Genomic DNA, 25,140 nt, shown 5'->3' on the forward strand with positions numbered 1-25,140 from the left:
GAGGTGGAGGCTGCGCGCCGGCGAGCGCCCAGCTCCTCGGCCCCCAGGGCCCCCGCGGGCCCCCGCGCGTCGCGTGCGCCGGCTGCGGCCCCGGCGCCCACGCTAGCCCCGCGCAGGCACTAGACGCCGCGGCCCGGAGGAGGAGACGGTGCAGGCCTGCCGAGGGGACGCGGGCTGGCCGGACCCCGAGCGCGGGACTTCCCTCTGGACCCCGCCGAACGCGGGCAGCCCCGGCGTGCTGCAGTTGCTGCCCGAGTGCGCAGGGCGCCGCGGCGCGCAGCCAGCGCCGCTCCGCACCTGCAGCCCCTCCTCCCGCCGCTGCCTGGCGAAGAGGACGCGCGTCCGCGCCCTTCCGCGGCCTCCCCGGTCCTCCCGGCACTGCCCCCGTTCCCCTCGCCTTCCTTCCTGGTGATCCTTTCACGCTTCTCCTCCCGGCCTCCGTTCATTCATTCATCCCGCTCCCACCTCTCTCCAAGCCTTTCCTGTCCCAGCCTCCTCCCCACAGCCTCCCTCCCCCCACCTCCCCCCGGACCTCGCTGCGTTCTCGGGGTTCTTAGCGCATCCATGGAAGTTTAGGGCCTGGACAGTGGCCCCGAGTCCGGCCTGAGATCGCAGCCCGAGCTGCCGGCTGGGAAGAGGAAGATGTCGGTGCTCAGGCGGATGATGCGGGTTTCCAATCGCTTTCTCCTCGTCTTCATCTTCATTTTCTCCCTCTCCTCGTCCTGTCTCTACTTCATCTATGTGGCTCCAGGCATAGGTAAGCACGGAGGTGTCAGGAATGTTACTTCTGGGGATTTGGAAGCCGAGCAGACGGGGCTCCCCGCAGAAAGCGTTTTATTTGAATTGTTACTCAGACGTGTCAAACAAAATGCTGTGGGGCATGGCTTTGCTGTGTGAGTTTTGTTTAAATTACTTCAAAGATTGCATTAGTGAACATAGTGAAATTAGGTATGATGATGGCCTGCGGTGCGCTCTGGTCGCTTTCTTAAATCATCATGTCGACTTTACCCATTTGATAAATCTTTTGATTTTGATTGATCTTTAAGCTTAGGGTTTAATCATAATTTTATTCAAACATCATATATTATTGGTTGTAAAAATGTGTTGGAGAAACAGCATCTCGGAATGTGATTGAGGTCAAGAGTCTACGTATTCTAGTCTTCTAGGTCACGTTTTTAGAATGGGGTCAGTGAACATTTGTGCCAGACTTGAGGAATTTATAGGGGTTGAATTGCCTTGTAAAGACAGCGCTCCATTATTTAGTCTGCTAGGGTCTGTCTTTCTAGGGTAGGTGGTCTCTACTACCTGCTAGGATGACTTCTCGTAAAATAGTGATTAAAGTTAATTATGTAAGGCAATTTGTAGTTTAAAATTTTGACCCTCTTTTTAGCACTTTCAGGCCTTTGCTCCAAAATACAGTTTTGTGTAAAATCTACTTGAATTGGCTTTTTTTTAATTAACTGCCTATTCTTCATTCCCAGTACCAGGAGTCAATGTGGCGGTTTTGAAAGGAGTGAAAACATTCATATGAATTCATATAAATATTCAAATAATTCTATTTCCAAGAGTTTTCTGAGTTTTCCTGGGCGTTGTGTATGTAATGTTAGGGTTCTGGGTAGCAGTGTGGGTCTCTTGCCATTCTTGTTACACACTAGTAGTCCTTTGAGCCAGTGCCATTCTCCCGAGTTAGCTAAAAATGTGATGCTGTTAGAGAGTGAAAGCACCTGCAGAATTTTGACATGGAATTTTTATTGGGGTGATCTTTTGGATGTAATTATTCTAATAAATTACAAGGGAAGAAGTCTCATCCACACTTTTTTTTTTTTTTTGGCGGTGGTAGAGTTTGAACTCAGGGCCTTATGGTTGCTAGGCAAGTGCTCTATTACTTGAACCAAGTCCCCAGCCTTTTTTTACTCCAGTTATTTTTCAGTTAGGGTCTTGCGTTTTTGCCTAGGGCTGGCCTCCAATGGAGATACTCCTATCTCAGGCCTCTTGCTATGCTGGAATGACAGAGGCATCACCATGCTTATCTTATTGATTGAAATGGGGTCTCAGTAACTTTTTTGCTGGGCCGGCTTCAAACCTCAATCCTCCCAATCTCCAGCTCCTGAGTATCTGGGAGTACAGGTGTGAGCCACTATGAGGGCTTGCTTCATTTCTTAAGATTGCTGTGTGACTTTTTCTTTATGAGAATTAATTAAATATATATGCTCAGATAATGATGCTTGAGAAGAAGTGAATTGTTGACACCTGAATGTATCCTTAGGTCTTCTAAGGTAAAGTTTGAAGAGGTATGAATATTTAAACATTTTTTTAAATGTAATTGTTTTTTTGTTTAGGCAAACAAAAACAACAAAAAAGTACTTCTTTCAAGGTGGTATTTCTGCTAATGACAGTACTTTATATGTTAGACTGAATTACACACTGAGGCAGAATTTTCTTAGTACTGAAATATATGTTGTGTGCTTTTATTGGGCCTAAGTTAAATGGTTCAAATCCGTTAAGAGGTCCTTATCGAGCAAAGTATGGTGGTACATGTGGTGCATACCTATTATCCCAACTTTTGGAATAACCAGGACAATAACCAGTCTGAGTTACCTAATGTAACCGGTCTCAAAAACCAAACCAAACCTGACAGAAGTCCTTCTTAATCCTAATACATCTGCTAGTTTGATAGATGTGAATTATATTTTACCATCTTTCCTGTCACTCAGTGGATTTGATACTAACTAAGATAATCAAAAAGGTTTCCTTTTTATTTTATTTCTTTGGCATTTTGGAAGTCTTATAAATTAACCCTTTATTCTATAACAATTTTTTACTTTCTCACGTAAGTCCTTGAGAGTTGGAGATCTTTGGTGGATGTTATTTTACCAGGCATTTAATTTTGAAAGATTATGGAGAAGGATTTTTTGCTCTTAGATAAGAAGCTTTCTACTTTCTTGGTATTTCTTTTGTTTGTGCTGCTGGGGTGAATTTAGGGCCTTATGCATGCAAGAGGTCTACTAGTGAGCTGAGAGATACTGGGTGGCAGGCACCCTGCTTCGGTCACCCCATGCAGAGTCCATGGACACATTGCCATAGTCCACCCAGTACAGGTGGGTGGCATGAATTCTCATTCTGTGTCTGCTTTTGTACATGATTGCAAAGAGATGAATACAATTTCTCTTCAAAGTTCTGAGCTGGCTGGATTGAGAACAGATTTCTATTTAATAGGAAGCCATTTCCAATATAACTTCCAGTGGTCGTTTTTCCTACTGTCATGTCAAAGGGAAAGATGAGCTGACTTATAAATTTAGTCAATAAATGTGAATGGAGTACCTGAGAGAAGCTGGACATTGAGGCATGGAAGACAGATTTGAGATGACTAAAACACAGTCGCCAGTGGGGATGAGCCTCATAAAAGAGCTGCAGCAGGCCCTTTGAAAGCCTGTGGTGCAGAGGGCTGGTCAAGGATTTCCAGAGGAGCTGGTGTGGGCCACCGCCAGGATTTATCTGAACTGAGTAAAGGATGGGAGTCTGGTTAGAATTTTGAGTGAGCAAAGCTTTCAGGAAATGGGATTCCTGTAGTTCCTGGCTACTGCTTAGGGTGTAGGGTGGCAGATGGACTAGATTGGGAAAGGTCTCTGCTGCCCCATTGCCCAGCCTACTCTCCAGGTGCTTGAGATCCCTAAAGTTCTTGGTGGGGAGAACTGTTCGGCTCACCCAGCTTTGTTTAAGCTATCTGTGATTAAGAAAGAAATTGACATGCCTGTAGATCACAGGGCGGTATTATGGAAGAGACTGCATAACTTCCCTGGAAGTGGGGATTTTATTGTCCATTCGATTCAACAGAGTCCCTAACTTTTTTTTTTTGGTTAGTACTGGGGTTTGAACTCAGGACTTCACACTTGCTGGGCAGGTGCTCTTACCACTTGAGCCACTCCACCAGCCTGTCCCTGACTTTTTGTAGACACTCTGACGTGCTCTTTGGTAGGAGTGGAATCTGGTCAGGCCACTTTGGTCTGAATTCCTACGGGTCCCTGACTAGGTAAGCCTGGCTGTGTTCAAGCTGTTTTGCAAAGGTGTTTTCCAGCTTTGTGTTGCAAAGGTCTCTGATTTTCTGTCACTAAGTGCTCTGATCTACATGATGCTCTTCTAGAGTTGAGATTATGGCCACAGTATTGATCTTTTTCCTCTGTGCCGCCTCTACTGGCCATGCATTCCATGCCATTTTGTTCTTTTTTTTTTTTTTTAGCAGCACTGGGGTTTGAACTCAGGGTCTCATGCTGCTAGGCAGGCATTCTATTGCTTGAGCCACTCCCCCAGCCCCATTTTGTTCTATGAGTAGGAAACAGAATTGTTGAGAAGGGAAGGGATGCAGTCCTTTGTTGTAGAGTCATCCTAGCATGAAAGATGGGATGTAGAGGGCACGGCCATTGACAGGAAGACAGTTAAGAAGTTTGTGCACTAGTTCAAGCTGCAGGAGATTAGACTCAGATCAAAGTAGTTGATGTTTTTATTAGGGTAGAGTGAGAATGTGAATAGTGGGGTTGAAGAAACAGGGGCAACTTTAAGATTATGTTTGGATTTTAACTTAGACAAGTAGGTAACTGCTAATAGAGAATATGGAAAGGTACACCTTTTGAGGGTCGTTTTAGAGAAACTTGAGTTGAATACCTGTGGGATATCTGGGAAGAATTGTCAAGAGGGAGGTTTGGGTGTCTTCAACATACAGGTGAATGGCACTTATCTATTTCTCCCCCAACAACTGAGTAATAAACACTTCTGCAAGTGGAACTTAACGGCATTGTTCGTTGCTGTTAAGTTTGGAATCATAGGGGTTAAGTGAGAATGTGGAGGAGGCCCATGTATATTTTGGAAGCATCCAAGGAGGCTCTGATATCCTTTCACTCCCTCACCTTGTTAGAGAAGAATCAGTAGGTCCTGTCTCCACTCAGAGGGGTAGCAGGCCCTCTTTAGAGATGGCCTCCCACAGTTAGATTGCCATTTTATTTTTTTTGGGGGGGGGCGGCAGTACTGGAGTTTGAACTCAGGGCATCACACTTGCTAGTCAGGTACCAGATTGCCATTCTTGAGTAGACTTTGTAACTCAGCTCTGTAGTGTCAGTATAAATTAACCTAAATCCTAAAGCCTTGTGGGAAATTAGGTAATTTATTGGATCATTGAAACCTGGGAATTCTAGATGTCATTCTCCACCTTAGTCTTTTGTGAATGAATTTGAGATTTATTAAGGATTTTGGCAGAATGAGGTAGTGATATGTATTCTGCAGCAGTGTTTATCATTTCTGCTTTTCAGTGTTTATTGAAGATAAAATTAACCATGTCTGTGGATATTTGTAAAAGAGAAATGCCTAACCTAGGTTTATAGTCTCTGTATGTGATAGGTATTCCAAATGCTGTTTGGAATTTGTTGGGAAGAGAAGTCATTTTCCTTCTAAGGCAGTGTTATATCTGGTGGTTAATTTTATAACTTATCCAAGACTTATTTAAGGTGGTCTGCTTTAATAAGCATATTTCCTAGTCTTATCCCTGAAGATCCTGATTCATTTTTACCCACATAACCCATCCTGTGAAAAGCCTGTTTACCGCAGGATGCACTACAAGGCTTCTCTGGACACTAGTACCTAATGCTCTGGTGGTTCCAGCTTTGGCTGCTGCTCTTTCGCCACAGTTCCTGTGCTTGTTTTTCTGGGCAAAGGCCCAAGGCCATGAAAATCTTGGATATAGAGGCATTGGTGTCTCTGGTGTCAAAGTCCTTGGCAAAGAAGCCTCAGAAGCAAAATCCCAAAGGTATCCCACTGTTTTGTCTATCATTGGAATCCCACAGCCTGCAGGGATAGTAGCCTTTATGTGAAGAAGGAAGGAAGGGCAGGCTAACAAAGATTGTCGTTTGCCCCAAGTCCCATTTATATTGTTGGAAGAGCTGACATGTCCACCTTTGGATACCTGACTTTCCTGCTCCTGAGTGAAAGGACACCATCATTTTTGCTCTGAGAAAATGGAAATTTTGGGGAAATATGAGTTTGTTTTTCATCAGTTTGAGGGGATACTATATATGCAGAGGAAGAGAGAACATTTGTTTGGAAAGCCTGAGCAGTGAGTGTAATGACAATGTAACAGAGTTTAGACTTATTGTAAAGACACACCCCACCATGAACTAACTCACCTGAAATCAATAAGTGACCGTATAAGTGGTCTTTCTCTTTTCTTGGGTTTTAAATTACCACATATTAATTGTTTCCACATTTCAAGTGAGGGTAGGTAACTACCCTGTTGGCTGGAGAAAGTCCTCTATCATGCCCTTAAACTCCGAGGCTCTGTGATGACCCATTAGCCAAGGGGCAGACCTTCTTTATCTGTTCCCCTCCTGCCACTGTGCCTCTTGTGCCTCCTTTCTTCTTTCAAGCCTGCCTTTCATTTTTGTCTTCAGGAAAATGATGGAGGTAGGTGGAAAGGCTGAGGTGAGAAGAGTGGGAGGAGGTACACTGAACAGTGATTTGTTTCTAGAGCTTGGCTTCCTAGGGCGCCTTTGGGAGTTCTTTAGGCTTTGTGTTCACAGTATTATTTTGGTGCATTTTCCTGGCTGCCTTGGACCAAGCTGGCTTTGTCACCACTGCCTGAGCCTGCAGTTTGCCCATTTAAGCAGGGCAGCCTGTTGTTTCTTCATTCCTCTTTTCTCCTCCCCTTCCCTCCCCCTAGTCTTGTCCCTCAGGTTGTTCTGAATTCCTAGGGGATATAGTGATTTAATATTTAAAAGACCCTTTTCTTTCCATTTCTGTTTTTTGTCAGAATAATAACAGAGAATAGTGTGACAGAAATACTGTGATTCAAATTAAAGATCAGGTCATTTGAGGGTTGAAGGTAGAGATATTTCTGAGGATATGGTGCCCATTAAGCATGCCTTTGAAAACTTAAGCATTTCCTTCAATTACAGCTAGATATTTTAACCTTATATCTTGGGCTTACTGGAGAATTTCAGGTCACATTCCCATTTTATTCTTCTATAGCATATATTTCCTATATTGGGCTACTTTGCTTTGTTATGTCTCATGGTTGGACTTCTTGTGGGCATACCTGAAAAGCAGAATTTGCATAGTTTGGTTTAAGCCACAGCAAAAACCTTCCTCTGTTGCAGTAGGAGAATTAGCTTAAAGGATGTTCATGTCAGTTAGTTATATTTTGGGCTTTGTGGCAGAGGAAAACATTTGTGACAGTATATTTAGTAACTTAAAACTAAATTTGAAATTCACTTTTTATTTTCCTTTGGAAGTGTAATAAATAAAGCTCTTGTGTTGAATCTTTGCTCTTAAGGCTAATTTATTAAGTTTTTTGTTCTACTAAATTGTTAGGTTGTATGTTTATTAAAGATGATGGAGTAAATTGTGCCTGCGTTAGAAAGCTGTGTAAGAGAGGATGTATTTAATATAAGTTAAACTAATATGAAAGGAAGAGTTTCCTGTTTTGCTTGTTATTAGTTATGTTTTGAGAATTACTAAAAGCAATGCTTTCAAATATAAGCATTTATTTAAGGTGGTCTTAAGCCTTATTTAAGGTGGTCTGCTTTAATAAGCTCATTTCCTAAGAATATTATCAGAGATTCTTTGTTAATTCCTGTTTCTTACTTTCATTCCACCCCTTTTTTTGTGAGTGCATTAATTAATTGTACAAAGTAGTGGGTCTCATTGTGATACACTTGTATGCTTATTGCGTTCGTTGATCATACTCACTCCCACTCCCCCGTTTCTCTCTCCTCCTCCTCTCCCATCTCCCTAACAGTCCTTTTCTACTTTCATGTTTTCCACAGAGATTTGAATTGCAATTCTGTTCCTTTTTTTAACACATACGACTGCTAATTCTGAAGCCTGGGAACTGTGTTTCTGACATAACACCTGAAATGATGGGGAGAAAATTACGTGGTGGTTAGGTTTACTTTTCCAAATTGATCATTTTATATCAGTTAATCTTTCATAGAACTAATCTTACTTTTTTGAAAACCAGATTAACTTGTTTTAACATAGAAGTGGCTATCCTGAATTTTTTTCACCTAGGGTAATGGACAAATTGCCTAAGAGAACCAGTGTACTCTGTTCTTTTTATGTGTCTGCAGTGACTAGGAGATTGGTCATAAATTGGTCCTAAGTGTATAATTTAATGTTTTTAATTATTAGATACATTGTAATTCACTTAACAAGGTTGATGAACATTCTTAAAGCTTATAACACTATAGGTTACTCAGTGGAAATAATTTCAAAATAACATTTCCTAGCATTTGGGGAGAATTTTTTGTGTGTGTGGGGGTACTGGGATTTGAACTCAGGGCCTGCATCTTGAGTCACTCTACCTGTCCTGTTTTTGTGATGGGTTTTTTTTTGAGATAGGATCTCACAGACTATTTGCTGGGGCTGGCTTTGAACAACAGTCTTCCTGATCTTTGGCTCCTGAGTAGCTAGGATTACAGGAATGAGCCACCAGCGCTCAGCTGAGAAAAGCTTTTTAATAATATCTTTCCAGTTTATCTTTAAGTAGTTGTATGAGGTTTGTTACTATAACACTGTGTCTTGATTGAAATATCCTGTTTTGTTTTTATGTATTCAAGGCATGCTGATGTTAATAGGATTTTACTGAAACGGTGTTACATAGACTGTCTCTCTGATAACTGCCTTGATCAAGTGGTGGCACCAGTAGTGCCAGCTGCTCGAGACTCAGCCAGGAGATCGCTTGAGCCCAGCCTGGTCAACACAGTGAGACCATGTCTCTTTAAAGGAAGAGGAAAAAAAAAAACCATGACTTCTAATTATAGTGCAGTTTCCAGTTTGACTTGTAGGAAGGAAGGGAAATTCATGTTTTTCATTTCAACCAAGAGACTTGAGGAATAGAATTAAAAGGTGGTCACGTTTACTAATTTTAAAATATGCTCTAGGTTTGTCCGATTTTTAAATCCATTTCTTGCTCAGTGTCCTCTTATCTGCCTCTTGTTTTAAAGTCATTATCTTTCCTGAGTAGGTAAGTTGAAATTCCAAAAGGTGTTTTAATTGTGAAAGCATGAGGAAATTGGAGATGGTTAAAAAAAATAGTTCAAATAGCTCTCACTTTATTTTTTCCTCATTTTAATGTAAAAAATATTAAGTAACATAGGCCTGTTTCATATTTACCTTGTGCACTCTGAAACCACAAACAATTTTATAATGTTTCCTGGACATGTTTATGTATGTTCAGATCTTTTAGTCTGTAATGTCATTGAGTTTCCTGATTAGATTGCTAAAATGTGTTTAATTGCCTGCATTTTCCCTTCCCTGATTCCCTCATTTCCTCCTGATGCTAATTTTTCCCATTGTGGTTCATTAACTCTGTGAGCTTTCCTATAATACTTTGAAGAAGCTATGCATTTGTTTTAGGTGAATGGCAAAATGAATTAACATAGGTTCAGAGTCTACATTTTGAATTCTCTGCTACATTTAATCTAGACTGAACTGATGGTTTGGTTGTTGCAAAAGCACTTCCCATGTTTTAGGCACTTAGTGCTTTCAGGATCTTGGTTCTTCAGAGAAGAATTCAGAGGGCCCCTTAGTTTTTGGCACTGCTTGGCAAATAGTAAACAATAAGTATCTGTTAGGTAACCACATTTTCACCTTGAACATCTTTGGTACAAGCCCGTTTTTATTTAAAAATATTGAATTGTGATCAATATTCAAATACAGTATCCAAAAATAATTTAAAACTGTTAACTGCAGAGTGAAAAGTGATAGAGACTTGTTTCAAACGAGTCCTTGTTAATTTTCAGTGTCTACATCAGCAAACCTTGAGATGTTGCTAAGATTTGAAGTAGATCTATACTGTATGTGATTGTTGTATTTGTTATTGCTTGGTATAATGGGACTTTGAACTCAGAATTCTTTCATTCTCTTTTTTCATTAGTCAGTCTACAGCTGACTTGAAAGGTGGAGAGGAGTGTATTATAGGTTGATCATTATCTGCACAATACATTTCCTTGAGCCCATATTTGGCTTTGAATTATTCTGTGCTAAGCTACTCTTTTTAAATAGTACTTTGACATAAAGGAATTGTTTAACAGCCTGGCATAGCCTCAAAGTTTATTTTTTGTTTTTTAATCCAAGCAATACCTTAGTTCAAGGCAAAGTAGGAACAATATTTGATATTTGATCTGGCCTGATCTTGTGATTTATAACACTACCATTGGAAATAATATATTTTCCTTTACCAACATGGCTGAGTAATTTCTGGGGATTTATTGAACGTAATACTAAATGTAGAAAGAAGATAACATTCAGAATCTGAAATAGATATTTTGAAGATTATTGTGAATTCTTAGAAATTCAGAGATACCTGATTCAGATATTTGTAGATAATCTTAAAGGGTGAATATAAGCGGTATTTGTTTTTTTAAAGTATTGATTACTTTCTTATATGTTTTGTAGATAATATGGGCAATGATTTTTCTTTTTTGTAAACTTTAAATGTCCCTTCTTGCATCCTCCACCTCCTGTTAATTGGAGTCTGGTGTATTCCTCATACTATCACTTCCTCATAACTTTTTACATTGACGGTTTCTCTTTTCCTTGTCCCTCGCTGTGCCCTTATGACCTTGCTCTGTTGCTTTTTCCAAATTCCTGGCCCTCTCAGACCATGCTCAAATCTGAGGGGTTTTGTTTATTTATTTATTTTTTTTGCAGAACTGGGTTTTAAACTCATATCCCCCTACTTCCTAGGCTCTACCACTCTACCACTTGAGCCACGCCCTCAGCCCTTAATCTCCGTTTTTTTCTTCTAAAGGAAAAAAAAATTATTGATTATTTGAACTAGGGTTCTGATAGCAACATAAATAATGCAAAGCATGAATATAACACAGTGAGTGTTTAAAAAATAAAATAAGTATGCCACAGCAACAGTAGCTAACTGACTCCTGAGTGGTTAATCTGAGTTTTAAATTCCACTGATGTCACTTGCTTCTGAGGTTTTTCCTGATGTTGCAGCGAGATAAGCTAGGACTTACCTAACACCTTACCACATAGTGAATGGCTTAAAATGGGAGAAATTTATTCTCTCACAGTTCTGGAGACCAGAAGTTTGAAATTAAGGTGTTGGCAGGACATTTCCTCTTGAGGCTTCAGGTGCCTGTTGGCTTCCCTCTGTGGCTCCATGGCTCCATTTTTTGCCTTTGTTTTCATGTCTTTTCATGAGTGCATGCATGCTTGCAAAAATTTTCCTCCCTTTCTTTTATAAGAGCAATTTACACTGGATTTGGGGCCTACCTAGATAATCCAGAATGCTCTCCTCATCTCAAATTCCTTAACTACCTCTGCCAGGACCCCCTTCCAAATAAGGTAACATGCACAGATTCTAGGAATTAGGATGTGGATATATCTTTTTGGGAGCTCCATTCAACCCACTGTCAGTGGCTATACGAACTCTATGAAATAAAATTGTGCATACATTTGCATATGTTTTTATTTATATATAATTTTTAGCTCAGTGGTTAATCAAAGATGGTACTCAGTAAATGTTAATTCATGTCCTCTTTTTTAGGAACCTCTGTCCTCCAATGCCCTGAATTCCTGGAGGATTTCTGCAGTTAATAGTACTGGATTCACAGTGTTCCCACTCTGCTTTATCCCCGGTAGCTGTCCTGCTGGTGACCATCAGAAAAGTCTGGTTCTTGCCTTTTACTTTCTCTCTGCTCTACTCTCTTCTGCCCTCCCTGTCCCTTTTCAGACTACCACCTTCATATATATATATATTTATATATTTTTTTTCTTTTTTCTGTTACTGGGGATTGAACTCAGAGCCTCATGCTTTCTTGGCTGGTGCCTCAGACCACACCCTCTTAACTTTCCTTATCTGGCTCTTTCTCACTTTTGTTCATGCCATGTTTTATCCTCACAATGATCTCCAGGCCTCTCACCCTCCTTTCTGGGTTTTCAAACTGTCCATGCACTGGGATCTCCCAGCTTAATTTTCGTTGCTACCAAACTCTACTCAGGTTGAATCATTCGTTCCCTGGATATGCTCTGTCCCTGTGCTCCTCAGAGCCTCTGCTTATACTGCCTGTCAATGGAAATGTTCTTTTCCCTCCTTCTTTTGTGCTGTAAATTGTTTATTCTTTCTGACAGCTTCCTTCACTCAGCCCATAGTCATGCTCAGACCCCTCCTCTTCCTAAGAACTTTCCTGGGACCTTGCTGATCACCAGCCTTCCATTTCGGAAACTTAACTGCTTTCATTTTGTCACTTTTGCTGAACTCTGCCATTTTTGTTTTGTTTCCAAAGGTAACTTCTCTCTTGAAGGTTGACGGAGATCTTCTAATAGCATTGTTAAGAGGCTAAAAGGTGTGATGGTGAAGATAGCTTACTAAAGCCAGACTTCTCCAACATAATAACTGTATGGACTTGGGCAAGTTACTTAACTACCTGTCTCAATTTTTTTATCTGCAGATTGAGAATAATACTAGCACACCTACCTTATAGGGCCGGTTGTGAAGATTAAATAGGTTGGTACGTGTAAAGCATATCTAAGGATCCCTGGCAAAGAGTATATACTGTGCGTTAGGTTTCATTGTTTTTTAATTTAAGCTGTCATTTAAAGTCTTTTCTCCTTAGCCTTACCAGTATTTGACTTGGTTGATCATTCCCTCCTTCTTTAGTCTGTAGCTTCTTTACTTGTGTTTAAACCAAGATTATTTCACCTTGGAATTGTTTATCTTTGGGCCTCTTATTTGTGGCCTGCTTACATTGGATCTTTACCTTCTCATCTCCACTCTAGGTCATTTTTCCTGGTAATTAACCATCCCAGTTCCAGTTTTTCCTTTTTCTTTTCTTTATTTTATTTTTGGTGGTATTGGGTTTTGAATTTAGGGTTTAACACTTGTTAGGCAAGTGCAGAGGGACACTGAGTTGGAGTTCTTCAAAGCCTAGCAACATTTCTAGGTGCCCACAGACTAGCACTTCCATCTCCTTACGAATACAAACAGTGCTTTCAGGGAATAAACCTGCTTGTGGAAAGGGGTGGGGACACTTTATAGCAGTTCCTTAATTTTCTTGGTGGAGAAAGAGACAAGTTCATAAACCTCTTTCCTCATGCATCCTGGGTAGGATGCCTAGATGCTTTCATAAACTATTGTTTTCTGAAGTTTCCGCTTTTCCTTTTTCTTTCCTCTCCTTTTCTAATTGTGTTTTTAGCCCTTTCTCCCTGAAACCGTAACTGGTAAATAAGTTAGATTAATGTGACATTATGCAGAGGCAAATAGAAAATGAACTAAATGAAAGAACATACAACATGGTTTTAATTAAGCTGCGGTGTTTTTAGTATACTTTTTGAGTTGTCTGGAGACCCAACAGCAAGAAAAGAAAGACTTTCCTGCTTATTTTCTGAATTGTAGCTTATTACAAATTGCAATCGAAAGTTTAGACAGGGATTGCCTTTTAAAGTCTTGCCAACGAGACATTACATTTTATTTTGATGATAATTGGTAAGCATTTGGCTGAACATGGGTTAATGTAGTTGTGTTAGTCAGTGCTGTTGTGTTAGTCATGCTGGTTTGTTTAGTGTGACTTGCAATACTTTGGCACATCACTTTGTCCCTGTTAACAGCTACTCTGTATTTAAACACACCTTCATTCCTTAATGGGTTTTAATCTTCAGGGATTAAACCTATGAGGACCATTAACTTGAAGAATGTAACTCACTTGGCTGTAAATGATTTTAAATAAGATAATAGATTTTCCACTGGAGAGCTTGGTGTCTACTTTTCTTTCCTTTTGCCCTCCATCTATCTATATGGTGAGTACTAAATGCACACTCTTGGTAAATAACTCGCCTTTGTCACAGGTACCATCAGTAATTTTCCCCACTAACAGTTTTGTTACCTATAACTGTAAACTATATAACTTTTTTAAAATGTATGTTTTCAGACACACAATAATTCACATTTTCTCTTACCTACCATCATCTACAGAAGTCTGAGTTTCTTTAGCTCATTTTTGCTGCTCTTGGGCAGGTCTGTATGTAGCTTACTAAAGAGTAAACATGATACTTATATTACTGGTATCAAATTGTATATATCACTTTGGAATTAAATAATCCAAGTTGCTGTCAACAAGTTGGCTTTAATAATCTATTTGGTACCTTTTCCCTGCACTTCAGATGAACTTTGGATCTTGGTTTAGGTAGAACTGTTAATGTTAGTTTGGCTTTTATTGAACATTTTCACACATTTTAGCTTTCTTTTTCCTCTTCATCTCTTTTCTTCAGTCTTTTAACACATGCTCAAGTGCAGAAACATAATAAAATCTTGTGGTGTTTGTAACCTTGTATAATACATTCAAGCCTAAACAAGTTAAGTCTAATTACAGGACTGCTTTCTAGAAAGCATGCAGACATATGCTTAAAAATGTTAGAGGTAAAGCTTATGTGAAACCTGAATTTCTGTTTATCTCTTCTGTGGATTAAAGGTGAAAGAAAAAGTCATTTTACTCTGCTTTTCTACTAGTTTTATTTATGCTGTGCTCATTACAAAAAAAAATGGGAAAGGAGATAGTAAACATTACATTTTGCTCCTCTTTCTACTGTCCTGAGAAGTAGAATACAGCCTAGAAAATTAGTTGTTGTTGTTAGCTTTTGCATTTAGCATTCATTTTTTGAGAGACTTTTTGCTGTGCTCAATGACAACTTCTCTTAACACTGACAGTCCTTTAACTGAGCCTTGTTCTTTTTTGATTTTTGTCTGAATGGAGAGAATTTAGAGTGAAAGAGGCTTTAAAATGGGATTATCTGAATAACACTGAATAACCACTGGAACACAGTATAGCAATAAAAATAAGAATCAGATATTCTTGGTGCATAATATACTCATTTGTATAAAGAAGGAAGGAGAAGAAAATATATACATATATGTATCTCTGAATGGAAATATCTCTAAATGAGGACATACAAAGCTGATAACCTGGGTAAAGGTAACTTAATGTCTTTTGTCATACTTTTTAAGGCTGCCTTTTTTAAATGAGGAAATTGGGATTCTGTGATCTGGCCCATGTTTTGCACCACACTAGCAGATGGGGGATAAGCAGAGGATTTTCTGACTTCAGTCCCCTGTCTGCCCAAGGACATGTGGCATGCCAGTCAGGTGTTCTGTTTTGTTGTCAGTTACCCAGTTTCTCCAACTGGAAGAAAGTAAGGACCTATTTTTGAAACACTTAGCACATAAGAATTAAGGTGACAAGCCTTAAAATGTGTATTGATTTTTGGTCGTGTGTATTTTTGCAATCTTTATAGGTAGATTGGTCATTGAAAGGGGGTGTAAAAGTTCAACTAATTAACTCTTAGAAATTACCAAAATAATGATTCTAGATCACCCCATTCCTCAAACACACTGAGATTTATGGGATACATTGCAAGATCTTCATCCATACTAGACTAGTGATTTGTGGTATATTTACATTTAAATAAGGAATCCCTTCCCTTGTTTAGCTTTTGGTTTGAGGGAATTAACACAGAATTAGAGAAAGTGAATTTTAAGCTATAGAATTGAGAACTTATAAAATATTTTTTTTGAAATGGCTAAGTTCATTTTACAGTAGAAAATCATTTAAGGATAAAGGACTTCACTGTAATTTTAGTTTGTTCATTTAGTTTCTTTCTGTTTAATAGATGGATACTGCCACTCTATTTTTCTCATCTATATTGTTTTAAAAATCAGTTTTTGTAAATTTTTAAAGTAGGAAATAGTCATCCTAGACTTCATTTTTTTCTTTGGGTATGTTAATTGCCCACAGGTAATTGAGTCAGTCTGTTTTCACAGGGTACTTTGCTAATTCTGAATATTGTCTTTTTTTTCTTATTGTTGTGCTGGGGGTACATTGTGTCATTTACAAAATGAATATTGCTAAGTAAGGAAAACTTACTGGATCATGACATTCTTCTTTTTTCTTCTTTTATAGCCAACACATATCTCTTTATGGTACAAGCTCGAGGTATAATGTTGAGAGAAAATGTAAAAACAATAGGACATATGATCAGGTTGTACACAAATAAAAATGCTACCTTCAACGGGACAGGTAAGACTACTTCCTCCTTAATCCTGCTTTGCTTTGTTTCTTACCCTGTAGTCACAGATCAGTAAGATAGATCTTTTACGCTCTAGTTTTGGCTCTGATAAGTCCCTGTTAAAGATGAAAGTATCTCATTAAGTGTACTTGTAGATTATATTATTGTGAAAATCAGGGTTGTCCATCAAATTAGGCTGTATAAAGTTGTGATCTCAGTTCTTCCAAACACAAAAGAATATAAACAGCAACTTCAACTTTTTCATTTCACCTATTGTATTTAAGAGAAATTAAGAGAATAATTGATTTATCTTTTTGTTTGAGACAGGGTCTCATTATGTAGCCCAGGCTGGCCTAGAATTCACCATTCTCTTGCCTCAGTGTTGAAATTATAGATGTGCACCACTATGCTTGCCTAATTTATTCATCTTAGTGAACTATGCTACTGTTTGTTCATGCCCGTTCTAAAATGTTTTACCAACGGTATCTAGAAAACACTTTATTTGTAAGTACAGAATATTTTTAATAATCTTATGACTTTAAGGGGCTTATTTTAAGGAAACATAAAGCTAGTAGCTGGTCCTTTCTTATCTGGAAGTGGAGTCTCTGTTAAACTCATGTAAGATTAAGATCTACTAGGCCAAACTAGTGATTTAATGATGGTGAAGTGGTGCGGTTGTATTTAACCATTGTGAAAGTTGCTGATGCTCCTTTATGGCAGTGTAGCTCTAGTGTCTTCCAAAGTGTTATAGGGTGTTACATTGAATGGATCACTGGGACTGTTAATTGCTGCACCCTCTATGTTCTTGTTTTAAACAGTTTAATATCAAATACAGTATAAAATGAAGACGTGTCAGCAGTTCTTTGTGCCACTGTAAACTTGCACTCATAATTCTCATTCTCTTTTCTTACCTCTCCAATAGAAAGTCTGTCTTTGCACTTTTTCTTAACTGTCGACCCTTCCAAGAAATTCGTAAGGGTTGCATACTAATTTGCAATTTAATGTCACAAATGCTTTTACAAAATTCATTATAGTTACTTGTCCAATTTATGTATGATGCCACAAATCAAAACACTTATTGTTTTCCTTTAATCTTTTACCTTAAGTGCTTTTAGAAAATCTGTCTTAACATAGTAGATGTTTTAGTAATACAATAAAAGTCTCATTAACTGATATGTTGCATTAATTGGTCTTCTGAATTGTAGGTCAAATTTAGAAGTAAAAATATTTTAAAAGCTGATTTGGTACTGTGCTGGTTCTGTTACCTAAGGAGAAGGGAAATGGAGTTTGGGTTGGGAGCTGGGAGGTTCTGCCAGGTTCTTTTAGCCAGCATTTATTCAGCAGTTGGTATAGTTTGCATACTTTAGACATGGGAGATACAGCATTAAAAAGTACATTCTCTTTTTATGTGAGGAACTCTCTAGGCTCTGGGACAGGTGGAAACATAAATAGTATAGTGCAGTTAGTTATTTCTTCACGGACTTATACAGATGTAAATTGCCAAAAAGACAATGGCCAAGCCAATCAGATGTACAAAGAGGTAATTGAGCCTTAAGAGGAGAATCGACTACCACATAGAGACTTAATTAAAATGTAGATACAAAGGTAGATAGGTCATGATATTTATGAATTCATTTGATTTTTAAAAGTTTTTACACTGTACCTGACTTTATGCAGCATCACAATAAATATTTTTGTACAGAAATCATGTATTCTTAAATCAAACGATGCTTTCTTTGTATTCTGTGGAGCCAGGCAAATGAAGAAAACAAGATGTATTTATAGAATAATGACTGAAGCAGGTAGTAAGGGTCATACATTATAGTTGGTAGATTAGTTAGAAATGACCCAGTACACTTCCTTATTTGATGGATTCATAAAGTAAGGCTGTCAGGCGTGGCACACCTGACATGAATTAGTGATAAGCAGACCAAAACTCTCATGCAGTTTCCATAATCCATTTTAAGGTTCCCTTTTGCAGGAAAAATAAAACCACTGAGAGGTATCCTTTGATCTTTTTTCTCCTTTTCCCTTAAGTGATGAGGTCTAGTTGAGAGAGAGGGACCTGTTCAGTAGGTGTACCCTTTTTCTTTGGTTGTGGTTCTGGAAGGGAGGAATCAGGTCAGGGACCAGAACTCATCTTAATTGCATCCATTCATTAGATGAAATAATGTCTGTCTCTTACAGTGGTTGTGGTGGCTCTCTCAGATGCATCTGTCATGCATAACCTCTGGAAACTGTTCCTGACTTTGAAAGTAATGGTTATGCTTGATGGACACTGCTCACCTAGCCACTTCTGTGGGAATAATGATTTTGTGGGTTTATTACAGTAGAGTCTCCAAAAGCTTAAATCATCTTTGGCTATATTATCAGTTGTGTAGTGTTTATTTGTAGGACATTTCTGCTATGCCAGAGGCACTTTTGTAGATGCTGGAAATCAAAGACAATTTGATTTCAATTAAAAGAGATATTCATACTAGTGGCCTCGTGGTGGACAGATTCGTATATACAAGATACATATCATTGGACAGATGACTCAAGGATTGAATTTGAACTCACGTTTGTTAGAGTTGTACTCTGAAAGTTTGTACTCCAACAAAGGAAGTGAATACACTGGGATAATGCTTACCTTGAGGCATTTAAAAATTATTTGGTTCTTTAAAACTGTTAAAAGTGATTAGCATGTTCTTTTATGAAGGATTCAGTCATTCTAGAATTAGATTAAAAAGTGAAATTGCTTTCTCTGGCCCTCTTGTTGTCACCAGACTCCCCATGGGGAGTGACTGTTAACAATTTGTTGTGTATCAATGTCTAGAGAACTTGAAATTTCAGTGAGTTGGTGTGGGTCTATAGAATCATAGCATACAGAAAAAAGGAGGGGTCCACCTATTAATAAATTATACAAAGGAAGAAAATGTTCTGATTTAAAGTTAACCATATGACATTAAGAAATTACTTAAGGGCTACATGATAAAGTTAATATTTTTCTGCCTAAGGTTTATTTTTAAATATCAGTTTTGGAACACACAAAGGCAGTGGACTCTGGGGAAAGTCTTATTTATCTTCCATTTCCACTGCTCCAAATGTGTAGTGTAAGTACTTAAGAAAAATTGACTGAATGAAGAGATGAGGAAAAAAAATCATATTTATGTAGCTAGACTATCTGTTCTTTCTGGTCGCTTGTGCAAAAAAAAAAACTGCAAGATGAAATGTGTGTGTGTGGAGGGGGACTATGTAACTTGTGCAAAGGAACATATTGTTAATAGCCTCTTCTGTGTTTATCTGTGTTTCTTTCTGCCATCCTTTCCTCCCTCCCTTCTGATTGAACCCAAGACCTGAGCATGCTAAGCATGCCGAGCATGCCTTCTGCCGTGAGCTACACTCCAGCTCTATTCTGCTGTTTCTTGATTTACCAATTGTAACCTTTCCTACTGTGGAGGAAAGACATTTACTTCATAGCACACTGCTTTCACATCCTCTTCACCCCCAGAATACTTGTATCAGGACTTAAGTTCAAATCAGTATTGCTTAGAGCGCGTAAATAATGCTTCTCCCTCCCCCGCCCCAAGTCAAGGGATGGTCATTGTTTTGTGGGGCTTCTTGTTGACCGAGGTGGCCCATTTGCTAAGCTTTCTGTGCAGTACAGGTTTTTCCTAAGCTTTTTGGGCGCATGAATGCAGGGTTGAAATTTTCTCTCCTCCCATGTTACTCTTGAGAAGTGGACTGGTTTTTTCTTCCTGGAAACTTTCAGGTTTTTTTTTTTTTTCTTTTCTTTTTTTAGGATTGTGAAATTTGACAACGAACACCTTTGTTTTTCTTGCTAGATATGACTGAGCCTGTCATTATGGAAACACTTGTTCTTCAGTTCTATCAAATATTCCTATATTGTTTGTTTGCCTTCCTGCTATTTTTCTCTTTATTATAATCTCTTGGTTTGATTTCTGAAATTTTTACAAAATTCATTTGTAATCTTTAAGATTTCTTTTTGCGCTTGATTTTTAAAAGTATGTCTAATCTTTTAAAATGAAAAGAAAGGCATTTAAAATTACATTATTAGTAAGTATTGAAATCTGTTGGTTAAAGATAAATAAGATATAAATCAAGGAGTCTGACCAAAATCTAATGCAGTACCCATAATAATAACCTCAGCTATTTTTAATGAAGTGACAAGAATCTAAATTCATGGCTAGAGAACTGGCTCCTACCACTAGTGAAGTTAGGAGTTCCCCATAAAAGGGAAACCATTTTTAAAATACCACTTGAAATTTGATAAATACCTTGATCTATTTTAAAAAGCATTTTAAGGAAAGAATCAGAACCCCATTAGACTTCCTTATACTTATTTTATATATCGTGCTTTACCTGTGAAGTCTTTCAGCTGCATTTGAGTGAGATACAGAGTGTAGGCCTTGAGTGTTTCCTCCTTGAGCTGTCCCTGGATGCACAAAACAGTGACCACTGAATTCTCCACTCCCCCATGGGTTGGAGGATTTTCATGTCAAGTGCTTTCTAGGGCTTCTACACAGAGGGACATTGTAAGATTCTCTTAATGAGACCTTCCCACTTCCTGGTGGAATAGGCCTTAGCAGTTGATGGTAGTCAGTCTTTTTATCATGTTGGGCTTTTCTGGCAATACAGTTAACACCTCACTGATGTCCTATTAATTTTAGTGAAGTTCCATGCAGTCCTTTGGAATTAAACCTTCTTTTCTTCTTCTGTTTCTTCCTTGGTACGGGACTTGGGGACCTTTGTCCATCCCATCAACCTGTGCTTAGTAGCCCTGGCAGGGCCCTGTTGCATAGGTGGGCCTGGAAGTGGGCTTTGTCTCTTTGAAGTGTGGTCCTGGCCCCCAGGCTGTAGCCCATAGCTCCATTTTGATATGAATAAGTGTTTATGTGTTCAGGAGAAGTACTTAGTTTGCTTTGGCTCTTCTCACGCACTTCACAATTATACTTCTATCATTTTCCCATGGGTCATAAGTTTAGTTTTTAATCTCATTGGAGCAGATTACTGATAGAAAGAATACCTTCATGTTTTCCTGAAGTGTCTACTAGGGCTTCATTGTCTAGGAGACAAAACAGCTGTGGCTAATCAGCCGCTGCTGTCTCTTATCTCTTATTGGCTGCATTCTCCTCAGCCTGCTTTTCATCTGCATAGCAGGAAACTGGCATGTCCTGGTTCTCAGATCTGTATTTTAAAACTTTGCTCCAGAGAAGGACTGGAATGTGATGTCTGGTTCCGTGTTCAAAAATTCTAAGGCTCTAACTTTTTCTGTTAGATTAGGTGCTTATTTCTAACCCAGTCACTCAACAGCTACAACTATTAAATATTTATATGGGCCAGAGATTGCTTTAAGTTCTTTAGATATTTTATTTATTTATTGTTTTGATGGTACTGGGATCCAAAATCAGGGCTTTGCACTTGTGAAGCAGGTACTCTACCACTTGAGCTGTGCCTCCAATCCTTTTTTGCTCTGGTTACTTTTGAGATAGGGTCTTATGTTATACTTGAGCCAGTCTAGACAGTGATCCTCCTCCTGTTTATGCTTCTTGCAGTAGCTGGAATGGACAGGTGTTTACTGTAATGCCAGTTTTTTCTGTTGGGATGGGGTTTCACAAACTTGCTTTACCTGGACTAGACTGGAACTGTGATCCTCCCGATCTCAGCCTCTGTGGAGCTTGAGTGTGTACCACCACACCCAGCTATTGGTTGAGATGGAGTCTTTCCTCACAAACTTTTTACCCAGGCTGACCTCAAACCACGATCCTCCCAATCTCAGCTTCATGAGTAGCTGTGATTATAAGCCTTGGGCACCTGGCAATGTTTTATGTTATTTAAATTTGAAAATGACAGTAACAGGTAGGCATAGATGAAAAACTGCATAGTGTCTAACCCTCAAAGCAAGTATGTATTGGAGCAAGGATTTGAATGAAGGCATTTGACTTTGGTGCTCCAGACCACTGCCCTCTGTGTGGTATAACTAGCTAATTCTAAAGCAGATGGACCTAATGGCACAGTAGCTCCAGGGCTCCCCAGGGCCATCAGCCTGCAGGTTCAGAGGGACTAATGTAAAGGTTGACTGTTACAGAAGTAAGTTGAGTGGGTTAGTCTCAGTTTTTTATGAGTGAGATGTGGTAAGAAAACATGACTCCCACCTTCTGCTCTGAGGATGCCAGTAGAACTGAGCTGGGGTTGAGTATGACTGTTTGACGGTGGAGAGGATTCCTACACTCCCTTTAGAGCTGGTCTAGCCAGGGAGGGTGGGAGCAGGTATTCTCAGATGGTTGCAGATGGTACCTGTGCAAGCATAAGGGCAGGCTGGTCTCTAGTCTCCTGGGAAATCACACTGAGGGGGCCATTCCAGCAGTGGCTTGCTTTTCTCTAGATCTTTCTAGGTAATTGCTTTTAAGTACTTTGTAGATTGCATATTGTAGTCTTCTTACAGTGCTGGTGGCATACTTTATATTTGAGGCAGAGCAAAAGGCAAGGTTTTGGTTGTAACTTTGTTTTTTCTCTCCAAGATTATCCTGAAGGCAATAATTCAAGTGACTATCTTGTTCAAACAACGACGTATCTTCCGGAAAACTTCACATATTCACCATACCTTCCCTGTCCAGAAAAACTGCCTTACATGCGTAAGTGTAAGATAATTTTGACTAAACTATTTACTTGTGTTAGAGTAAAAGAATTAAAACCACACAATTTGAGCACATGAGGATCAGATCATAGTGTGGTACTAATGCTCATATTGTGTACAGCATGTTACTGTATTTGTATTAACACTTTTTTGGACGGGGTGATTGAAAAACTCAAGAAAAATGCAAAATGGAGGATAATACATACCTGTATTTCTCTCATCTAGATTTAAAAATGGATACTTTGGCTTGTTTACTTCCAAATTCATTACTTCCAAACTCATTTAAAGCAGTTTTTAAAATAAAAATTAATGTTTTGTATCCTTTTGGATATTTTAGGTTGCTACAAATTAAACTAGGTCTTTTGTTGTTTTTATTTTTGATTTTTTGAGACAAGGTCTTGATGCATAGCCAGGCTGGCCTTGAATTTTAGATCCTTGTGCTTAAAGGTTTGTGCCACCATACCCCCAGCTGAAGTCCTTTTGACACCATCTCTAATGCCTGTTCCCCATCCCCCTAGAAGTAACCCTGCCTCTATTATGAGGCTGCTGTGTATTTATATAGTTTATTTTAAACTCTTTTGATGTAGATAGAAAATATAGCTTCAAAGGTGTTAAGAATTTATGTAAATGGTGTTAAAATACATTTCATTCTGTGTCTTTTGTTTTTAGTTACCTTTTTGAGAGCTACCTATGTTACATACAAGCTGTAAATTATTTCTCTTAACTGTGGCAGAGTATGTCTTTGTATAATTGTGCCAGATTTTGTGTATCTGTTTCCCACCTGATGGACATTTAGGTGATTTCACTTTTTTTCAATGACAAAAGAGCAAAAAAAAGCTCATTTTTTTTCCTTGCTATATACTGCAGATTTCTTTGTGTTTATATGCCTGTTTAGTTAAGAATTGATTCCTGAGGTGGAACTGCTCCATAGGCTGTCTCTGCTTTTCTTGACTTTTTCGTATTTTTCCCCTAAGCAGCTGTACTAATGTGTATCTCTAGTGAACGTACCAGTTTGATATTGATGAACTTTTTGGTGTTTTCTAATCCAGTAGGATAAGAAATAGTATCTCATTGTTTTAGTTTTCACTTTCCCTTTTACTAGTGGTTTTGGGTAGATTTTCATGTTTGTGTTTTTGAATTTTCTGTCTTGTAACTCTTGGTAATGGGTTTTATCAGTTTCTTGCTTGTTATTAGATATTAGAATTGATCTGTGGCAGCTCTTTATATTCCTGCAGTGACCATCGTCTGTTGTGTGTGTTTTAAGTATCCTGAGTTTGTCTTTTCATTTGTTTATGGAGTCTTTTTATTGTACAGAAGTTTAAAATTATGTTTTTTCAAGTATATCATACTTAAGGTTTTTTTCCTTCCTTTGTTGGTCTTAAGAAAGCTCAGAGGCCATAGATGGAGCCATATAAACCTTTATTTCCTACCATTAATTTTACTATTTTATTTTTAACTTTTGTATGCTACATGTAGTAGTAAACCATCTTTATTAAAACAACAACACTGTTCTCTGAACTCTCTACCATGGCTATTATTTTGTCATTTGCCTTTCCCCCTATTTAAAGCACACTTTGTATTATATGTTTGTATGTTGATTTTTATGTAGTCAAGGATGTAACCATCTTTTTATGACTCATTTATTCCTGTATCTCAATGTCCTTTTTTATCAAGATGCTTTTTTGTCTTTTTTTTATTTCTTTATTCACTTATTCATATGTGCATACATTGTTTAGGCTATTTCTCCCCTTTTTTGTTTTTTCATGAGTTTTCTTATTAAGGAAATTAGGTGTTTTTGTTTGTTTTGGCAGTACTGTACTGGAGTTTGAACTCAGGGGGCTCATGCTTGCTAGGCAGGTGCTCTACCACTTGAGCCACTCCACCAGCCAGAAATTAGTTTTTGCCCATCATACTTAAGATTATTTTTAGGTAATTGTTTATAGACATTATATTTCTTTTTTTTTTATTCATTTATTCACATGTGCATACATTGTTTGGGTCATTTCTCCTCCCTGCCCTCCCTCTTCCCCCCTTCCCCCCTCAGTTCCAGGCAGTTTATCACTAGTTCTGTTGAAGAAAAGACATAAGCATAATAAGGAAGACAAACTGTTTTTGCTAGTCGAGTTAAGGATAGCTATACAGAAATATTCCTAGCATTGCTTTCATGTACATGTGTTGTGACCCATGTGATTCATCTCTAACTGATCTTTACCCTGGTTACTGATCCCCTTCTCATGAAAACCTCTGTTGCTTTAAGGTTTCTCTATTAGCTCCTCTGGAGTGGGGACATAAAATGCTTTCATGTTTTGGGTTTTCTACCTATTTCTATATCACCCATATGTGCTCTCCCCTTGTCATGTGATGCCAGTCCAACCACGTTGCTGCATTTGCCCTAGATCTAATGTCTGCGTATGAGGGAGAACATACAATTTTTGGTCTTCCAA

General features: G+C 38.6%; 1 protein-coding gene across 1 annotated transcript in view; it reads left to right on the forward strand.

Moving 5' to 3' along the window:
* The first annotated feature begins 329 nt into the window (after window positions 1–329).
* The window catches only part of B4galt6 (beta-1,4-galactosyltransferase 6), a 61,695-nt gene continuing 36,884 nt past the window's right edge, over window positions 330–25,140 (forward strand). The window contains exons 1-3 of the mRNA XM_020187344.2: window positions 330–757; window positions 15,954–16,070; window positions 22,581–22,694. Coding sequence (XP_020042933.1) covers window positions 643–757; window positions 15,954–16,070; window positions 22,581–22,694 — 346 coding nt within the window. The 5' untranslated portion in view covers window positions 330–642. The remainder of the gene's footprint in view (window positions 758–15,953; window positions 16,071–22,580; window positions 22,695–25,140) is intronic.

Source organism: Castor canadensis, chromosome 4 (genome assembly GCF_047511655.1).
Source record: "Castor canadensis chromosome 4, mCasCan1.hap1v2, whole genome shotgun sequence".
NCBI lineage: Eukaryota > Metazoa > Chordata > Mammalia > Rodentia > Castoridae > Castor > Castor canadensis.